Here is a 16,262-nt window from a genome sequence, read left to right on the forward strand (position 1 = left end):
TCCACCAGATGCTCTGCCGGGGAAGGAGGGGCAATCTCCTCCTGTACCAGTCAGATCTGATTTGATGGTACACGCACACAAAAATAATAAAATAATAAAAAAATTAAAGAAAAAATAATTTAAAAAATTAAAGAAAACTTTGAACATTTTAATCTTTCTGAACCTGGATCTCCTAATATGAAAAAGAGATAAAATTCTAATGTCAAAGGATCTGAAGGAAAGTACCTAACACTTGTTAGATAATTAACAAATGTGAAGGGCTTTCCTTCTGCACAAAGTCATAGAGCAAAATTTAGAGCATAGAGCTCTAAATTTAAAATAAAAATTTAAAACATAGAACACGTTTCCTGCCAGAGCTACTCCCACTATTCATCCTGTACACACTTTAATGAGAAGTAGGAGTTCTTCGGGACTGTACTGTCAAGGAAAGAGGAACAAGAAAATAACTCTGCAATCTTGACTCTTAGTAAGTTTTATTCTTCAGCATTCAGCACATAAGAGATGTTTTTCTGGTCAACTACCTCAGAACTGAAGTACTCTCTGAAGGTCTAAGGTCTGCCTGGTGGAGCAGTTAACACGCTCAACTGCTAACCAAAAAAGCTGATCATACAAGTCCACCTAGAAGTACCTTGGAAGAAAAACCTGGCAAAAATTTGTCACTGAAAATTCTACAGAGCACAGTTTTAGTATGACACACATGGGACTGTCATGAATTGGCGTCGAGCAAGTACCACGGGCTAGAGATAGTTTAGACTCATTTACAGGGACAGACACAAAATATGATCTTGCTGCCCCAAGCATGTAACAGACTGAAAACTGTAACTCACAGCTGAGCCTCCAGTGGGTTTTCAGAGGCTGAAAATCACACAGGAGGAGATTCCCCATCTCTCTCCTGAGGAGCTGCTGGCAGATTGCCTTTGGGCTGGTAACACAATTCGTTACCCACTAGGCTGCCAAAGCTCCCTACATATAACAGAAGAACCACAAAATAAGAAGAACACATACATTTTTCACTTAATACTTCTTTAATAAGATTAGCAAAAGAGAAGGGAAAAAATAACAGAGGCAGAGGGTGACTGTACTTACAGAGTCTGAAGATTTGAAAGAAACCTAAATACACCATCAGCAACATGAGTGACTCTGTTGTCCCCTAGATTCAATCTCTCCAGTAAACTCAGACCAGCAAAGGCAGATTCATCCAAACGCGTCAACTGATTATAGGACAGATCACTGAAAATAGGAAACATGGGAGGTCAGGAGTTTATTTTATTTTGGTTCTACTTTTAACTTTTAATTTTATTTACACAATAAATTTAGAGCTTTCAAAAATCTTCTAGAAAATCAGGACAACACTTAACTTTCATTACTGCCCATGGGGATGACTTATTCCAACCTGCTCTACTCCCACAGTCTCCACTAAAATGTGATCCAACACTTACAGTTCAGACAGTCTTTGGCAGAACTCCCACGCATCAGGGCTGATTCTTTCTATAGCATTCTGGCTCACATAGAGCTGCTGTAACATTCGCAAGCCATACAACCATCCTTTGTTCACTTCTGTAAGGTTATTGTTTTCTAGTTCTCTGTAGAATTAGAGCAGAAAATCTGTTTCAAAACAAAAGCATTATAAGGAGAAGCACTATCTCCAATCCTCATTAAGTCTTGCATAGAGAGGCATTATAGTTGTGTCCAACTGAAATAAGCTTAAGATGACTTATGCTTTATTCAGTAATATTTACACTTTATTAAAGATTTACTACTAGAAAGTGGTGGTGGTTGTTATTAGCCATCAAGTCCAGTCTGACTCATAGCAACCCTATGGATGTGGAAAGACTGTCCAAAATATCAGGTCTACAAAATATGTATCTATTATAAATAAACTCCAACAATTTTTATTAGCCAAAACATTCAGGGACTGAAAACTTTTTAGATGAGATGTTTGAAAAACTATAAAATACTACTTTGCTAAAGAATGTTTTCTGCTCTAAGTTTTTTGTTAGAACCACGTCTTTTCAGTAACAGAAAGCATTTTGAATGAAATGTAAAATTAATTTTTTAGTTTAGCTGGATTTTTATACAATTAGTAAGACACACACACATAGGAGGCAAAAGTGGCATCCACTTCCTAAACAACATGCCTCCGGAAACTATGAACTTTGATAAATGTCGACAGTTGTAGAGGGGCTTCAGGCCTTTTGTTCACAGGATCGCTATGAGTCATGCTCAACTTGAAGGCAATCAACAACAAGGACACACACATGTACCAAGGGGTGTTGGGTTGGGCTTGTGGGAAATCTGTCCAGATTCACACAGGCATATACACTCCCTCGAGATGGCCACATGCACTCAAAGTGGGATAGACACTTCTCACTAAATTCCAGAAGCAGAAAAAGCAGGGGAACACTCTGTCCCACTGTTCAAGTGCTAATAAAGATTAAAAGACTTTTGGTGCACTTATTTCACAACAGAAAATGAATAATGAACTAATAATAAACATCTGTATAATCAAAGCAACTACACAACTTGTTTGACACTCAAAAGCAACTCACTCTTTTTCTAAAAATTTTCAATTCTAGTTGCTATTACTTACAGTTCTTCCATGTTATCCAAACCAAAAAAAGCTCCATCCTTGAGTTTGCTGATTCCATTCCGCTGCATTTTCAAAGATTTTAAGGAATCAAGCCCTTGGAATGTTAGGCCTTCCACAATTTTAATTCTGTTTCTTTTAAGTTCCCTTTGATAAAAATTATTTGAGTCAGACGATTCATTTGTTCATATAAGAATTAAAAGAAAAAGATATTGTAAGAAAAACTACCTTCTAAAAAAAAAAAAGAAAAACTTTCGAACTTTCTTCTTATAATTTTTCTATTTAGTTACTCACAAGAATTGCAGGTGAGGCAGCTTGAAGATTTTAGGTGGGATCATGCTAATTCTGTTCCGGTTTAACTTAACCACTAACAGGGAACTCGACAAATTATCGAAACAACCAGCCTCTAATGTGGTTATTCTATTATTGCTCAAATTCCTAAAATGAGAAAGTTGACAATAAAGATTTAGCAAAAAATTTTATCACTGTCCAAAATCCATGACTCGAGGGCACACAACAAAATCCATGACTAAATCCCAGTTCTACAGCTCATCAGCCATTTATAACACTGTGAATTACTTAACCACTCGTTTCTTCATCTACAAAATAATTCCTCATTTTTTAATGTAAGTAACATACATTATATAGAGCTTTTTTGCAAACTACACAACTCTTTCATCCTAGTTTCCTATGAGAAGTAGAGTATTATGTGTGCATACATTGTATGTTGTTGTTATGTGTCATTGAGTTGGAACCAACTCATAGCTGACCTCCAGCAAGTTTTTAAAAGCAGTAAATTTCACAGGAATAGACTGCCCATTATTCTTCTGCAGAGCAGCTAGTGAATTCGAACCACATACCTCAGGTTGGCAGCCCAATCCCTTACTACCCAGCCACCAGAGCTGCCATGCTTGGGTCAGAGCTATCATACATAGGGCACTATGAGACACAGGCAACTCGATGGTACATAACAACATTTTTGGTAAAAATAAAACACGTTCATTTGGTCTAATATGAAACATTATGTGTGAATGTCTTATATACTGTAAAACAATGGCAAATCTTTCAGTTACCATTAACAAAACCATTCTTATTTTCCTTTTTAAAAAGTTTAGTAAAAATGCAGAATGAAATTGCAAAAATTATTGTATCTCTATCAATGTTTCATGAAAATAATTCGTTCAGCATTTTGTAAGCTGAAAGAACTAAAGACTAAATTCAAGCCACGAGCTGCAATGCTTAAGAATGCTATGGGCAGAATACTGAATGATTCAAGAAGCATTAAAAGCATATAAAAGGAGTATACAGAGTCATTGTACCAAAAAGAACTGGCTAACACAGAAGAATTTCAAGAAACAACATATGAGCAAGAGGCAATGGTGATGAAGGAGGAAGGTCAGATGGTTCTGAAGGACTTGGCAAAAAACAAAGCCCCAGGAATTGATGGAATACCAATTGACATAGTTCAGCAAACTGATGCTGCCCTGCAAGTGCTCACCAAGTTGTGCCAAGAAATCTGGAAGACAAGTACTTGGCCAACTGACTGGACGAGATCCGTATTTATTCCCATTCCAAAAAAAAAAAAGTGACCTGACAGAATGTGGAAATTATTGTATAATATCACTAATATCACACACCAGCAAAATCCTGTTGAAGATTACCCAGAAAAGATTTGAACAGTAGTACACTGACAGAGAACTACCAGAAATACAGGCTGGATTTAGAAGAGATCGTGGCACTAGGGACATGATTGTCAATGTCAGATAGATCTTGGCAGAAAGCAGAGAGTATTAGAAGAATGTCTATCTGCGTTTCATTGAGTATGCAAAAATATTTGACTATGTGGATCACAAAAAATTGTGGCTAGCCTTGAGGAAAATGGGAATCTCATAACACTTGATCATGCTTATAAAAAACCTATACATGGACCAAGAAGCAGTCCTCAGAATAAAGCAAGGAAACACACTGAAACGAATGCGTCAGGGATGCATCCTGTCCCCTTACCTTTTCAATCCGTATGCAGAACAGATCATCCAGGGAGCAGGGCTTTATGATGAGGAGTGTGGCATCAAGATTGGAGGGAGAATCAGCAACAACCTATGATATGCAGATGACACAACCTGGCTTGCTGAAACTGAAAAAGACCTGAAGCACTTGCAAAAGGTCAAGGACTGTCATCTTCAATATGGATTGAAGCTCTACATCAAGAAGACAAAGATTCTCATCACTGGGCCAACTGGCAGCACCATAAATAGATAGAGAAGAGATTTAGGTTGTCAACAATTACAGCTTGCTCAACTCCACAATCAAAACTCTTAAAACTGTCAGGAAATCAAAAGGCAAATTGCATTGGGAAAATCTGCTGTCATGGACCTCTGCAGAGTACTGAAGAACAATGATGTTAGTTTAGATACAAAGGTGTGTCTGATCCAGGCTATGATCTTCTCAATTACTTGTTATACTTCAGAAAGTTGGACAATGACTAAGGACGACAGAAGAAGAATAGATGCCTTCAAGTTGTGGTGCTGGAGAAGAGTCTTGAACATACTACGGACTGCCAAGAAAATAAATCAGCCTGTCTTGGAAAGGATGAAACCAAGTCTCTCCTTGGAGGCTAGGATTTTGAAGCTCTGCCTCACTTACTTTAGGCACATGGCCAGGAGAGACAGGTCCTTGGAGAAGAACATCATGCTCAGAAGGGTGGACAGACAGCACAGGAGAGCGAGACCCCGGATGAGATGAATTGATACAGTAACTGGGGTGGTGGAGGTTGGTGTGTCAGAATTATTGAGACTGGCTCAGGACAGGGAAGGGTTCAGAGCTGCTGTACATAGGGTCACTATGCATCGCAGGAGACTCAACCAGTAACATTCTATGACAGGTATGGAAGCAGGAGTGGCATCTACTTCCTAAACAACTTGCCTCTGGAAACTCTATGAACTTTGATAAATGTTGATTGTTGTAGAGGGACTTCAGATCTTGTGTTCACAGGGCCTCTATGAGTCATGCTCGACTCAAAGCCAATCAACAACAACAACATGTACTCTATGAATTAAAAAAAAGAAAACAAAAAAATGACCCTAAACTTTGTTTAAATATACATTTTTAAATAACAATAAATTGTAAAAATTTCATGTAGGGCAGATCATGAATGATGATCATGCATTTTAAAGTAAATGTCATTTAAACTCTATTTTACTTACAGGTATTTAAGCTGCATACGAGGAAATGAAGACGCCTTGATTTCAGATATTATATTTGAGCTGAGATCTAAATTCTCAAGGGTAGGGTAAAACTGGAGCACTTCTGCACTTATTTCTGGTATTATATTATGCACTCTACAAAACAAAGAGCATACTGAAATGACTGACAACAATCTACCCCAGGTCAAAAGAATGTTAAGTAAATAAGACAAATTATATGAGTGCTTACAACAAACCAATCACACACTATTTGTAAAAGATGCAAAAATCTTATTTACTTACAATGAGAGTGTAGTAATATTAGAGGTCGCTTCACCAAAATATGGAATTTCTGTTAATTCATTGTAATTCATTTTCCTAGGGAGAGGGAAAAATAAATTTACAAGTTTAATGAGAGAAATGTTTACTTGAGGTCTGATTTCTGGCTAATACCTAATTAGGACAGGTGCCAAATTTGAAAACCTCTATGACTCAGAATGAGTTACACTATAATAAAAATACACTATACTAAGAAATCAGAGACATTAACAAATAAACATTTTTATATTAAAAATTTTAATCCCAGCAAGATCTTGGTTCTTTTAACAAATCATCTGGGTTGTTCTTAAACAAAAATGGAATAAACACTCCATCCAGAAGAGTAACTTTGTAAATGACATAATATAAATGTCACCATCTGATCCAAGCAGTCCTTTAAAGAGATTATTAAGTGTTCTGGGAGAAATCTCATACAATCACACTACATTAACCTGGTAGTCAAATAATCTTCAGAAGTAAAATATTTTTAAAAAGTCAAGCAATGTTGTTACAAAGCCCATCCAATTAAACTTTATGAATTCCACTATTTTCAAGATTTCTTAAGTACCTACTATTTCAGCCAATAAATTTATGAATCGTTTGTTCAGATCATACCAGATTAGAAGTCAATTTGAGATGCAGGGACTATGAGAGAGTACACTTGTCAGCAATGAATTAAAAAGAAAAATAAACCTCAGTGTTTGGAGAGTGTTTCACAGAGGAGCAAAGATGCCTCAATTTGTGCACTGGCAACATCACAGTGTAGTAATTGATATTAATATTTTATAAAATTCCCTACAAAAGGAGATCTCAGTTTTAAAGGACAAACATCAGTCAACTGGAAAATTTAATTGTAGTTATTAATGAATTTAGTTGATAGCATTACTATGCATTTGACGTAAATACTATCATATTTATATTTTCTATATAAATACTAAATGATATAAAATATACTGTATAATATTTCATATAAACTTACTTTAGTAAGTTTACTTTGGTAAGTTTATACTCCATTTCAGTTTATATTTCCATTTCAGACAACAAGTCAAGATATCAAAAGGTTTATGCAACAGAGTTCTTCACTGGTTGAACAAAACTCTGTTGAAAAACATACCACATCTACTTTGAAGAGGGGAGATACTCTATATCTGTTTCAAGAAAGTACAACAGGGAGCTCTGGTGGCCTAGTGGCAAGAAGCTGCACTGCAATTCCAGTGGTACTCAGTTCAAATCCACCAGATGTTCTGCTGGAGAAGGAGGGGCAATCTCCTCCTGTACCAATCAGATCCAACTTGACAGTACACATACCCACATACACACAAGAAAGTACAATAATAATCTCACATACTTTACAATTTCAAACCACCGAACCAGTGGTACAATGCCTGGCATTTTTGTAATAGTAAGAAAAGAGCTTAGGTTTTTTAATTTCAAAAAAGTTATTTCATTATTTTCTTCAATTTCTTGATAGCACTTCTGAATTGAATAGGCCAACCTTCAAAATTTATTACATCATCTTAAGAAATACAATGTAACTTTCAATTCAATGAAAGTAACTTACACTTCCTGCAATGTCTGCAATTCCAAACTTATGTTCCAGTTAGACAATCGATTATGACTCAGATCCCTAAAAAAAAAAGTATAAAATCAATCAATCAGTCTTACCATGGTTCTAAAATGTAAATGAAAAGATAGAAAAACAAACACCAAACCAGAAAGAAAACAAGAAATTAACACCCAATCAAGTGTGAATATGAATAATAAAATACATGAGTAAAAATTTAAAACTTCTTTAGTGAGCTCGGATTTGTAGGGAGCTCTAGTGGCCTAGTGGCAAGATGCTGCACTGCAATGAAGGCTCGCGGTTAGAGGTCACCAGCCACTCTGCAGAAGGATGGGCAATCTCCTCCCGGGCAGTTAACTGCCTCTGAAAACCCTCCAGAGGGTCAGCTATGTGTCTCAATGGTACACACCACCACAGCAGGGGATTTGTGAATAAGGAGCTTTGCTGCCAACACAAATGTAAGCAGTTCAAATCCACCAGCTGCTCCCCTGCTGGAGACAAAGCTCTAAGTAGATTCCAACACAACAGCACATTAACAGCAAAAACTTCTTTAGATTCCATATAAATTTATTATTACTATTATTATTATTAAATAGGAAACATATTCATATGATTCATCAACCAAAAAGTAGAAAAGAATATATATGGTATACAATCTCCCATCCTGATCTCCAACCACCCAGTTCCTCCCTCATTTAAATGATGTGTAGCCTTCCAGATATTTTATGTATATACCAGCAAATTATTGAATATACCATGGACTGCTAGGAGAACAAACAGATTTGTCCTGGAGAGGGAGAAACTGGGCTGCTACTTGGAGGCAAGGATTTTTAAGCTTCGTCTGACATACTTTGGATCTGTTGCAAGGAGGGACCAGTCCTTGGACATCATGTTTGGGAAGGTGGAGGGAAAGCGCAAGAAAGGAAGACCCTCTATGAGATGGATCGATTCAGTGACTAAGGTAATGGGAGTAGGTGTGTGGAGACAGTGAGGCTGGTACAGGATAGAGCAGGGTTTAGGGCTCTTGGTACATAGGGTCGCTATGAGTCGCAAGCAACTCAATGGCACATAACAACAGCAACAACCAGCAAATTTCTTTACAGAGTTCTGAATAATTTACAGTTTTGCCTTTTTGCTTTCTTCACTTAATACATCTTACATGTCATTCCTGAGAGGTATGAATTTTTATCCTTCTTTTTAATGACAATATAGTAACACTATAACATATTTCAGTTATACATAAATAAATATGAAGATAGATTTTAGAAGTGAAGATAGTAAGCTTCTATAATAGAGTTGGGGTAGACCACATCCTTGACAGGGATGTGGTCTTCCTAAAAAAAGACAATCTAGCTTCAATGGAGGGAAATTCATCTCATTTCAAATTATAATGATGGCGGTAGTAGAGGGACTAACATTTACTAAATGTCAAGCACTGATCTATATGCACTGTGCACATATTAAAATCCTTAACAATCTTACAAGCAAATATTCTCCTGATAAGGAAAATAGGTATAGAGAGATCAACAATTTGTCAATCGAAGGTCACTCAGTTAATAAGTGGAGGAGCTATTAAAAACAACAACAACAACAAAATGCAAAATTCACCTCACTTTTAGCAAGCAGTCTATTAGATACAGCGAAGATTTCCATGAAATTAGCCATGAGTCTAAATATTTAAATAGCTTTTAAAAATTCACCTTGATGCTTCCTGGCATCTTTGCAAGTGTGAGGTGGAATTTAGCCCACACAGACCATCTGCACAAAAGATGTACTGTATGTTACAATATGGTCAGCAATAGGAACACACTAGAGATCCATTACAGATCACTTTATCTCTCTGTGCCACCACAGGCAGCTGACAGAAGCATGCAGGGTTGAACAATGTCTCTATCATAGCAGAACAATTTGTTCTCGGCTAGATTCATGTCTCTCCATCTGTAAAACCTAGCCAATTTTCCTTAAAAGCCTTAATTTACACAATGACATAATGAAAGCTAGCCTATCACTTTTCCATATAAAGTCTTATTCTAAGATGTGTGGCCCAGGTATCATCAGCTCAAGGAACACTTATGAATGAAAGCGTATACTGTGAAACAGAAGATAAAAAATATGAATTTGCCTCACAAAAAACCCTATTCAGATGCAGTCATCCAACTTATATTTGCTACTAACCATATACAGAACGTCAAACAAGTGAGATGCTTCTTTGTATTTTGTTATCATTTTGTGGAGTATTAATGGAAGCAGGTATTAAACTTTTAAGTCTCATTTGAGTTAGATATTACCTATTTTTGCTTCAGGGTGGCAAATGGATGTGTATAACAGCCAGCATAATGTAATTCAACATTTCATTCTTGCTGAAATTTAACTTTTTCCCCTTGCAGATTAAGAGCTTTCACTCTAATTCTAACATTATTCATAATACTTTTCCAAATCCTAAATCCCAATGGCATAATTTTTAACAGCAACCTTAAAAATGAAATTATCTTATCCTCTGGATTACTCCCATGGATGCCAATGATGACCAGATAATTATTTTTACAGAAAATCCTGATTAAATCAATCTAAAATAAAATTAAACTAAATTTACACATGGTCAGCATCAGTGAAATCTGTCCAATGTCTCTATTAGAAGAAAGTGTAGCAAGCAACAAATGCTGGCGAGGTTGCAGAGAAACTGGAACCCTTACTCCCTGTTGGTGGGAGTGTAAAACAGTGCAACCACTGTGCAAAGTGGTATGGTACTTTCTCAAAAAGCTGCCAATAGAGATACCATTCAACCCACCAATTCCACTACTGGGAATATACCCCAAAGAGACCATAAATGACATCCAAGCAAATATATGCACACCCATGTTTATCACTGCTTTGTTCACAGTAGCAAGGAGCTGGAAACAATCTAAGTGCCCATCAACAAATGAATAGATAGAGAAGCTGTGATATATTCACACAATGGAATACTACGCTGCATTGAAAAACAAGGAACTCATGCAATATTATTCAAAATGGGTGACTCTGGAGGACATTATGCTGAGTGAAGTATCTCAGTCACAAAAGGACAAATAATGCCGGGTGCCACTGTTGTAAAACAGGACTGACCTTGGGCTTGGGAGGAGACTGAAAAGGATGGGTTCAATAATGTATACTGCACTGAAACAGATGAGGGAGAAACTGTTTAAAAGATATATGTTATTAGGTATTGTTGTCATGACAGGAGTCTAGAGCAAAGGCTACATGGTGGAGTGGACCTGGGGGAGGGTTTGTAAAACAATGTAAGAATTTTTCTTTTACTTTTCCAAGAGGGTAGTGTACTAGGAGGGAGGATTGGAAGGGCAGAAAAGGGCAACAATGAATGAATGGAAATCCAAAGTCTCTGTAAATTTTTACTGAAATTAATAATAAATTTAAATAAAACAAAAAAAGAAGAAAGTGTAATTTTATTATCTTTAAAGAACCTTCAGCTTTTCCAACAGAATCAAAAGGATACTTTGCTACATATGTCTTTGGATAAATGCTTTCAAACAACCTCAGAGATCAGAAAACCATATATAATGAGGCTTTCTTGATCATTCTACAACACATCTACATTGTTGTTGTTATGTGTCTGAGTCGCTTGGGACTCACAGCATCTACACTGAATGGAGCTAAAAGGACACCCAGGAAGAACAGAAATGCCCTCCCAAAGCAGTACTGCCATAGAAAGTAACTAATACAGATTAGTTACATTTTTGTATACAGGGGAGTCAGAACAAACTCATAGCTAAGCCCCCAGCCAGTTTCCAGTCAGTAAGTCCCACAGGAAAATGACTACTCATCTGTCTTCTACTGAGCAGCTGATGGTTCTGAACTTTGAGATTTCACGTCTTTCAGTTAGCAGCCCAACTCCCTATCACTAAGCCACCAGAGTTCCCTACTTATAGATAGGTCTCTATTAAAAAAGCAGGTGTCTAACTGGATTATAAGGAGCCCTGTTAGTCATAGCTAAATAGTTGTCTTCTGCTGACCAGGTTGGCAGTTTAAACCCAACCATTTGCTCCACAAGAGGGAGACGCAGAGGTAGCTTCCACAAAGATTATAGGTTTGGGAGCTCCAGGGCAGTTAGTTCCACTCTGTCCTTTAGGCACTAAGCACTGGAATTTACTCTAAAGTACAAAAAAACCCTCCAAAACCAAATAAAATTATATATATATGTATTGATCTGATATCAGATATCTATGTAACAAGTATTTTACTGAACTATGTGCTGGGTTCTGTACCAAGTAAGGACTCATTAGTATGAGTAGTTTGAATCACTAGACTCATCACCCTATGAACAATGGCTCTGAACCTTGCCCTAGGATTAAAAAAGCTGCCAACTTTGTAGTTGTGATGTGCCTTGAGCTTTACTGGAAATGGGTAAAAGACTCTCTTTTACTCTGAAATTTAATAATTTAGCATGTACTAAGGCACTCTGGCAACAAAGCATGTTAATCAGAAGGCTTTGCATTTCTGGAGGTTAAAATGCAACAGCTCCGTGAGAGAAAGATGGGTAGTTTCCTCTGGAAACCTGACTAGGGTCACTCATAGCAAGTTGACATGAACTCAACAGCAGTTAGTAAGCAAGGAAGAGTGCAGAGAGGGAGCACAGACATGGAGATCTTAGCTTCCATAAACACGCCTTTCCTATTTTTCAAAGTATTTTTTTTTTAAAAAGGCTGAATGTCTAAATTTCAACTATCAGATATGAAACTCAAGATTAAGAAAGCCTGGTGCTATTCTTCCCAGTGGTTACTTATGAATTGCATTTTATTACCATAAACTTATGATAATTTAAAATCAAATAAAAATCCCACCAAAGTCCTGAAATGGTGACCTGTTTCAATGATTTTTCCCTTGAATACCCCTAAGAAATACTCAAGAACTTCCAAGTAACCTAACTCTTGATGGCCAGAACCTAAAGAGTCTAACTTGGCAGCAGTCAATAATCTTTTATCTTCTAACATTACTGATAACCGATAGTTACAGATGATAATCAGAGAGCAAAGGTCCTAGAGAATGCCCCCACTGTTGTAAAATCGGCACTGGCTTATTATGGCCATCTACAGGGATGTAGCTGTAATAAATGATAAATTATTAAAGTTTCTGTGGATATCATGTGGAGCCAGAGGTGCCATTAATGTGGTCGTTTAGTACCAGAGTGTAAATCATTTATAGGATATACAGAGCAATCACAACAGTTTGAGGCAGAGACTCAAGTTCTAAAAGCTAACGGCAAAACTGTCCTAAAGCAATGAAGATGCAGGGGTTTTCTTCCACCTTCATGTGTGAACACTTCTGAGATATTGTCACTGGTTTTAGGTTTGTTTGGCTTCTTTTAATATTCTACAGCATTAAAAGTCTGACATGTGAGATTCAACAGCGTAACAGTAAACAAAGGGGGCCTTTGCAAGTTTAAAGATTAGAACATTAGAGCCAGTTATGAATGGTGGTGGTTGTTGGGTACCACTGAGTCAAGTAACTCTTAGCTGGGTTTTCTGAGGCAGAACACAGCACACGAGAAGACTGTTCGTTTTTCTCCCATGGAGCAGCTAGTGGATTCAAACATTGTACCTTCGGGTTGGCAGTACAACTCTTTACCAGAAAATAGCCCACCAGAGTTTCCCAGGACTGAGAAGTACAATATGACAATGTTTCACTTTGTTCTACAGTATATTTTATCCTATCTTTTGTGAATACAAGTCCCAGGCTTGTTAACTAGAGTGTATCTAAAAATTTACTTTGAAAAGTAATGCTCAGGGTCATGTCATCAATTATAATGCTGTGATTACACATTCTAAGGATGCTGAATGCCCCTAGATATAAATCCAAAGGTTCCGAGACAATCCCAAAGATTTTGTCTGTTTTTATGGGTTTGCTTTTCCTTTAACCACTAACTGCTTCACATTAAGCACTACTCCTTGGAATCACTGGCCTGCCTACCTAATAGTGCTATTTACCTTTTTTCCAATGTTGCTTTCAGTCAGCTGTCCTGGGCTGGGAAACCCCAGTGCCTTAATTAGAACTGTCTGATTAGGAGTAAATGAGATGAGAGTGCAGAGAGGCATCTTGACAAATAAAGCTCAACTATTTTTAGCTCCCTGGAAGTATTTTTGCTTTCTGGTGGAACTAGAGATGACTGGAGATAATGGGGCAAATATATCCAGAAGAAATATGATTTTATTTAAGTGAGGTATAATGGTGTTCTAAATTATGCTTTCTATTTTTCTATCCTTCATTTTCACTGACATTTTCCTATATGAATCCAAAATGTTGGGAGGTAGAAAAAAGATGGGAATATTCAATACTTCAAATTGAAAGCCAAAAATATGAAAGAAAGCAAGTTTTAGGTGTTTTGGTGTGGAGTCCATAGCGTGCTACGCTAAGAAAAAGTAAGACATTTCCTTTTCCTCCATTACCTTTCCCTGGGTTCCTAAGGGTTGAAAATATCTTTACATTGGGTAATATAGTAACAACAAATAAAAATGCACTCAAGAATACAGTTTGTGAATATCCAGTCTGGGGACCCTGGCAAGTTATTAAAATTCTCTAATCATCAGTATCCTCTATAATAAAATAAGAACACTACAAAGGAGTCATGGAAGAGTACAGGTGAAGTGTATGGCTGCTAACTGAATGAATGGCTGGCAGTTCAAATCCACCCAGTGGCTCTTTGGAAGAAAGGCCTGGCAATCTCTGCCTATGAAGATTACGGCTAAGAAAACACCAGAAGGCAGTTCTACTTGGTTATATGAAGTCACTATGAGTCCGAAATCATCTCAAAAGTAACAATAATATCAGTCTTGCTGGTTGTTGTTGTGTTCTGTAGAGTTAGAGCCTACCCTCCTGTGGGTTTCCAGAGGCAGTTATCACACAGCAGGAGACTGCTCATCCTTCTGAGAAAGCTGTCAATGAGAGGACAGCCCACCTAAGATTTGGTCAAATCATTTGGGTGCAAAAATTTGTATCACTAGACTTGTAGAATAATTCAGTGATATCACTTCTACAAATCTACCTGACATATATATTCATATAATGATGATATGCTATCTACCAGGAAGCTGCTGCAATAGCAAAACTCACAAAATAATCTTAGATGCTCACCAAAATGAAATCAGTTAAGTAACTTATAAACTTTCATTCAATGGGAATTCTCTGGGGCAAACAAAAAGAATACTATAAATGATATGAATGTGTTTATTTTTTAAAGGAAAGGAGGTAGGGGAATGTATAAAAAAGCATAGTCAGAAATAGCAATAGTTTCTCATTAAATGAGATACAAAGGAACAGGATTTTTTTTACTTTATGTGTTTTTTGTACTATCTTACCAGTTTGACCATGGAAAAGTAAATAATTTATTTTAAAATAAAACCAAAGACATAAATTCTTTATCTTTTACCCAGAATGTAAATTAAAAATAAGATTTCAATTATGTCACTTCATGAGATTAGAATTCTTCATACAGAATGTTTCAGAATAATGTTCCAACTTAATCTAAAATAGTAACTTAATTATGACATTGGAAAAAGAAATGTCTAATATCTAGATGTCTTTGTATCTTCCTAATCAGTAAAATAACATAGAAAGATAGTGAAAAATAGAAACATATTTGACTTAGTATTTAAAATGATTAATGAAATATTAAATTCCATTTAGAATCCAGTGTCTGGCTTTTAAAATTTAAGTCATTTAACAAAATTGATCTTTTAAGTTCTTGGTTTGCTAACTGAGAATAAAAGCTTGGTCATCTACTTCTGACCAAAACCAGTCACTGAAAACCTATGGAGCAGAATTTTCTTTGACATACATGTTGTTGTTATGTTATTAAGTACTACTCCTAGTGACCTTATGAACAACAGCTCTAACCCTGTCCTATCCTGCGCCAGCCTCATCTCTGACGCTCTTGAGCCCACTGCTGCGTCCATGTCGCTGAGGCTCCTCCTCACTTCTACACCTCATGGAGTCATTGTAAATCTGGAAAAGTCAACAGCAACTACTTTTTTTAAAAAAACCTACAGAATATTGCTCTCATGTTTTTAAAAGCTGTCTCTTTCCCCCCTATTTATAACAAAGTAATAGTTCAGCAATTTCTGCACTATATGCAGTAGGTCATTGCTTATTCACAGGGAAAAAAACTATGAATACAGAAAACTATGATATTTTTCATCATCATTAGTAAGCATTTACTGGGCATCAACTAGATTTAATCTTTGTATCACATTGTTACTTCATTATAATTGGGGTTTTTTTTTTCAGAATGGATATTAAAACAAGTTGTCTTATTAAAAATTACTGACAGGGAAGGTCTAAGCAAAGCAATGTACTAGGTGCATTTCTCATTATTAATGTAATCCATTTTCCTCATGTATTAATTTTAACTCGTGCTATGTCTAGTCTGTGGGTGTCCTGGATGGTCAGGAAAGCCAGAGAATAAATGGGAATTAGTACTCCTAAATCCCAGAAAGAAAACCAGAGTACATCAGGGACACACAGGGATTATACCAGGGGACAAGCCAACAAAAGCAGGAAATATAGAGAACTTAACAAAAAAAAGGGAGAGGTTAACTAGGTTTTACAGGCTAAAGTTTTATTG

At 36.6% G+C, this 16,262-nt stretch overlaps 1 protein-coding gene across 1 annotated transcript in view; it reads right to left on the reverse strand.

The window, feature by feature from the left end:
• Positions 1 to 16,262, reverse strand: part of LRIG2 (leucine-rich repeats and immunoglobulin-like domains 2) — a 59,156-nt gene that overhangs the window by 23,565 nt on the left and 19,329 nt on the right. Inside the window, exons 2-8 of the mRNA XM_006895706.1 lie at positions 7,649 to 7,714; positions 6,073 to 6,147; positions 5,791 to 5,925; positions 2,882 to 3,025; positions 2,591 to 2,734; positions 1,440 to 1,583; positions 1,087 to 1,230 (exon numbers count right to left, since the gene is read on the reverse strand). Of these exons, the coding sequence (XP_006895768.1) occupies positions 1,087 to 1,230; positions 1,440 to 1,583; positions 2,591 to 2,734; positions 2,882 to 3,025; positions 5,791 to 5,925; positions 6,073 to 6,147; positions 7,649 to 7,714 (852 nt within the window). The remainder of the gene's footprint in view (positions 1 to 1,086; positions 1,231 to 1,439; positions 1,584 to 2,590; positions 2,735 to 2,881; positions 3,026 to 5,790; positions 5,926 to 6,072; positions 6,148 to 7,648; positions 7,715 to 16,262) is intronic.

Source organism: Elephantulus edwardii, unplaced genomic scaffold, assembly GCF_000299155.1.
Source record: "Elephantulus edwardii isolate Elephantulus edwardi_28Jun2011 unplaced genomic scaffold, EleEdw1.0 scaffold00174, whole genome shotgun sequence".
NCBI lineage: Eukaryota > Metazoa > Chordata > Mammalia > Macroscelidea > Macroscelididae > Elephantulus > Elephantulus edwardii.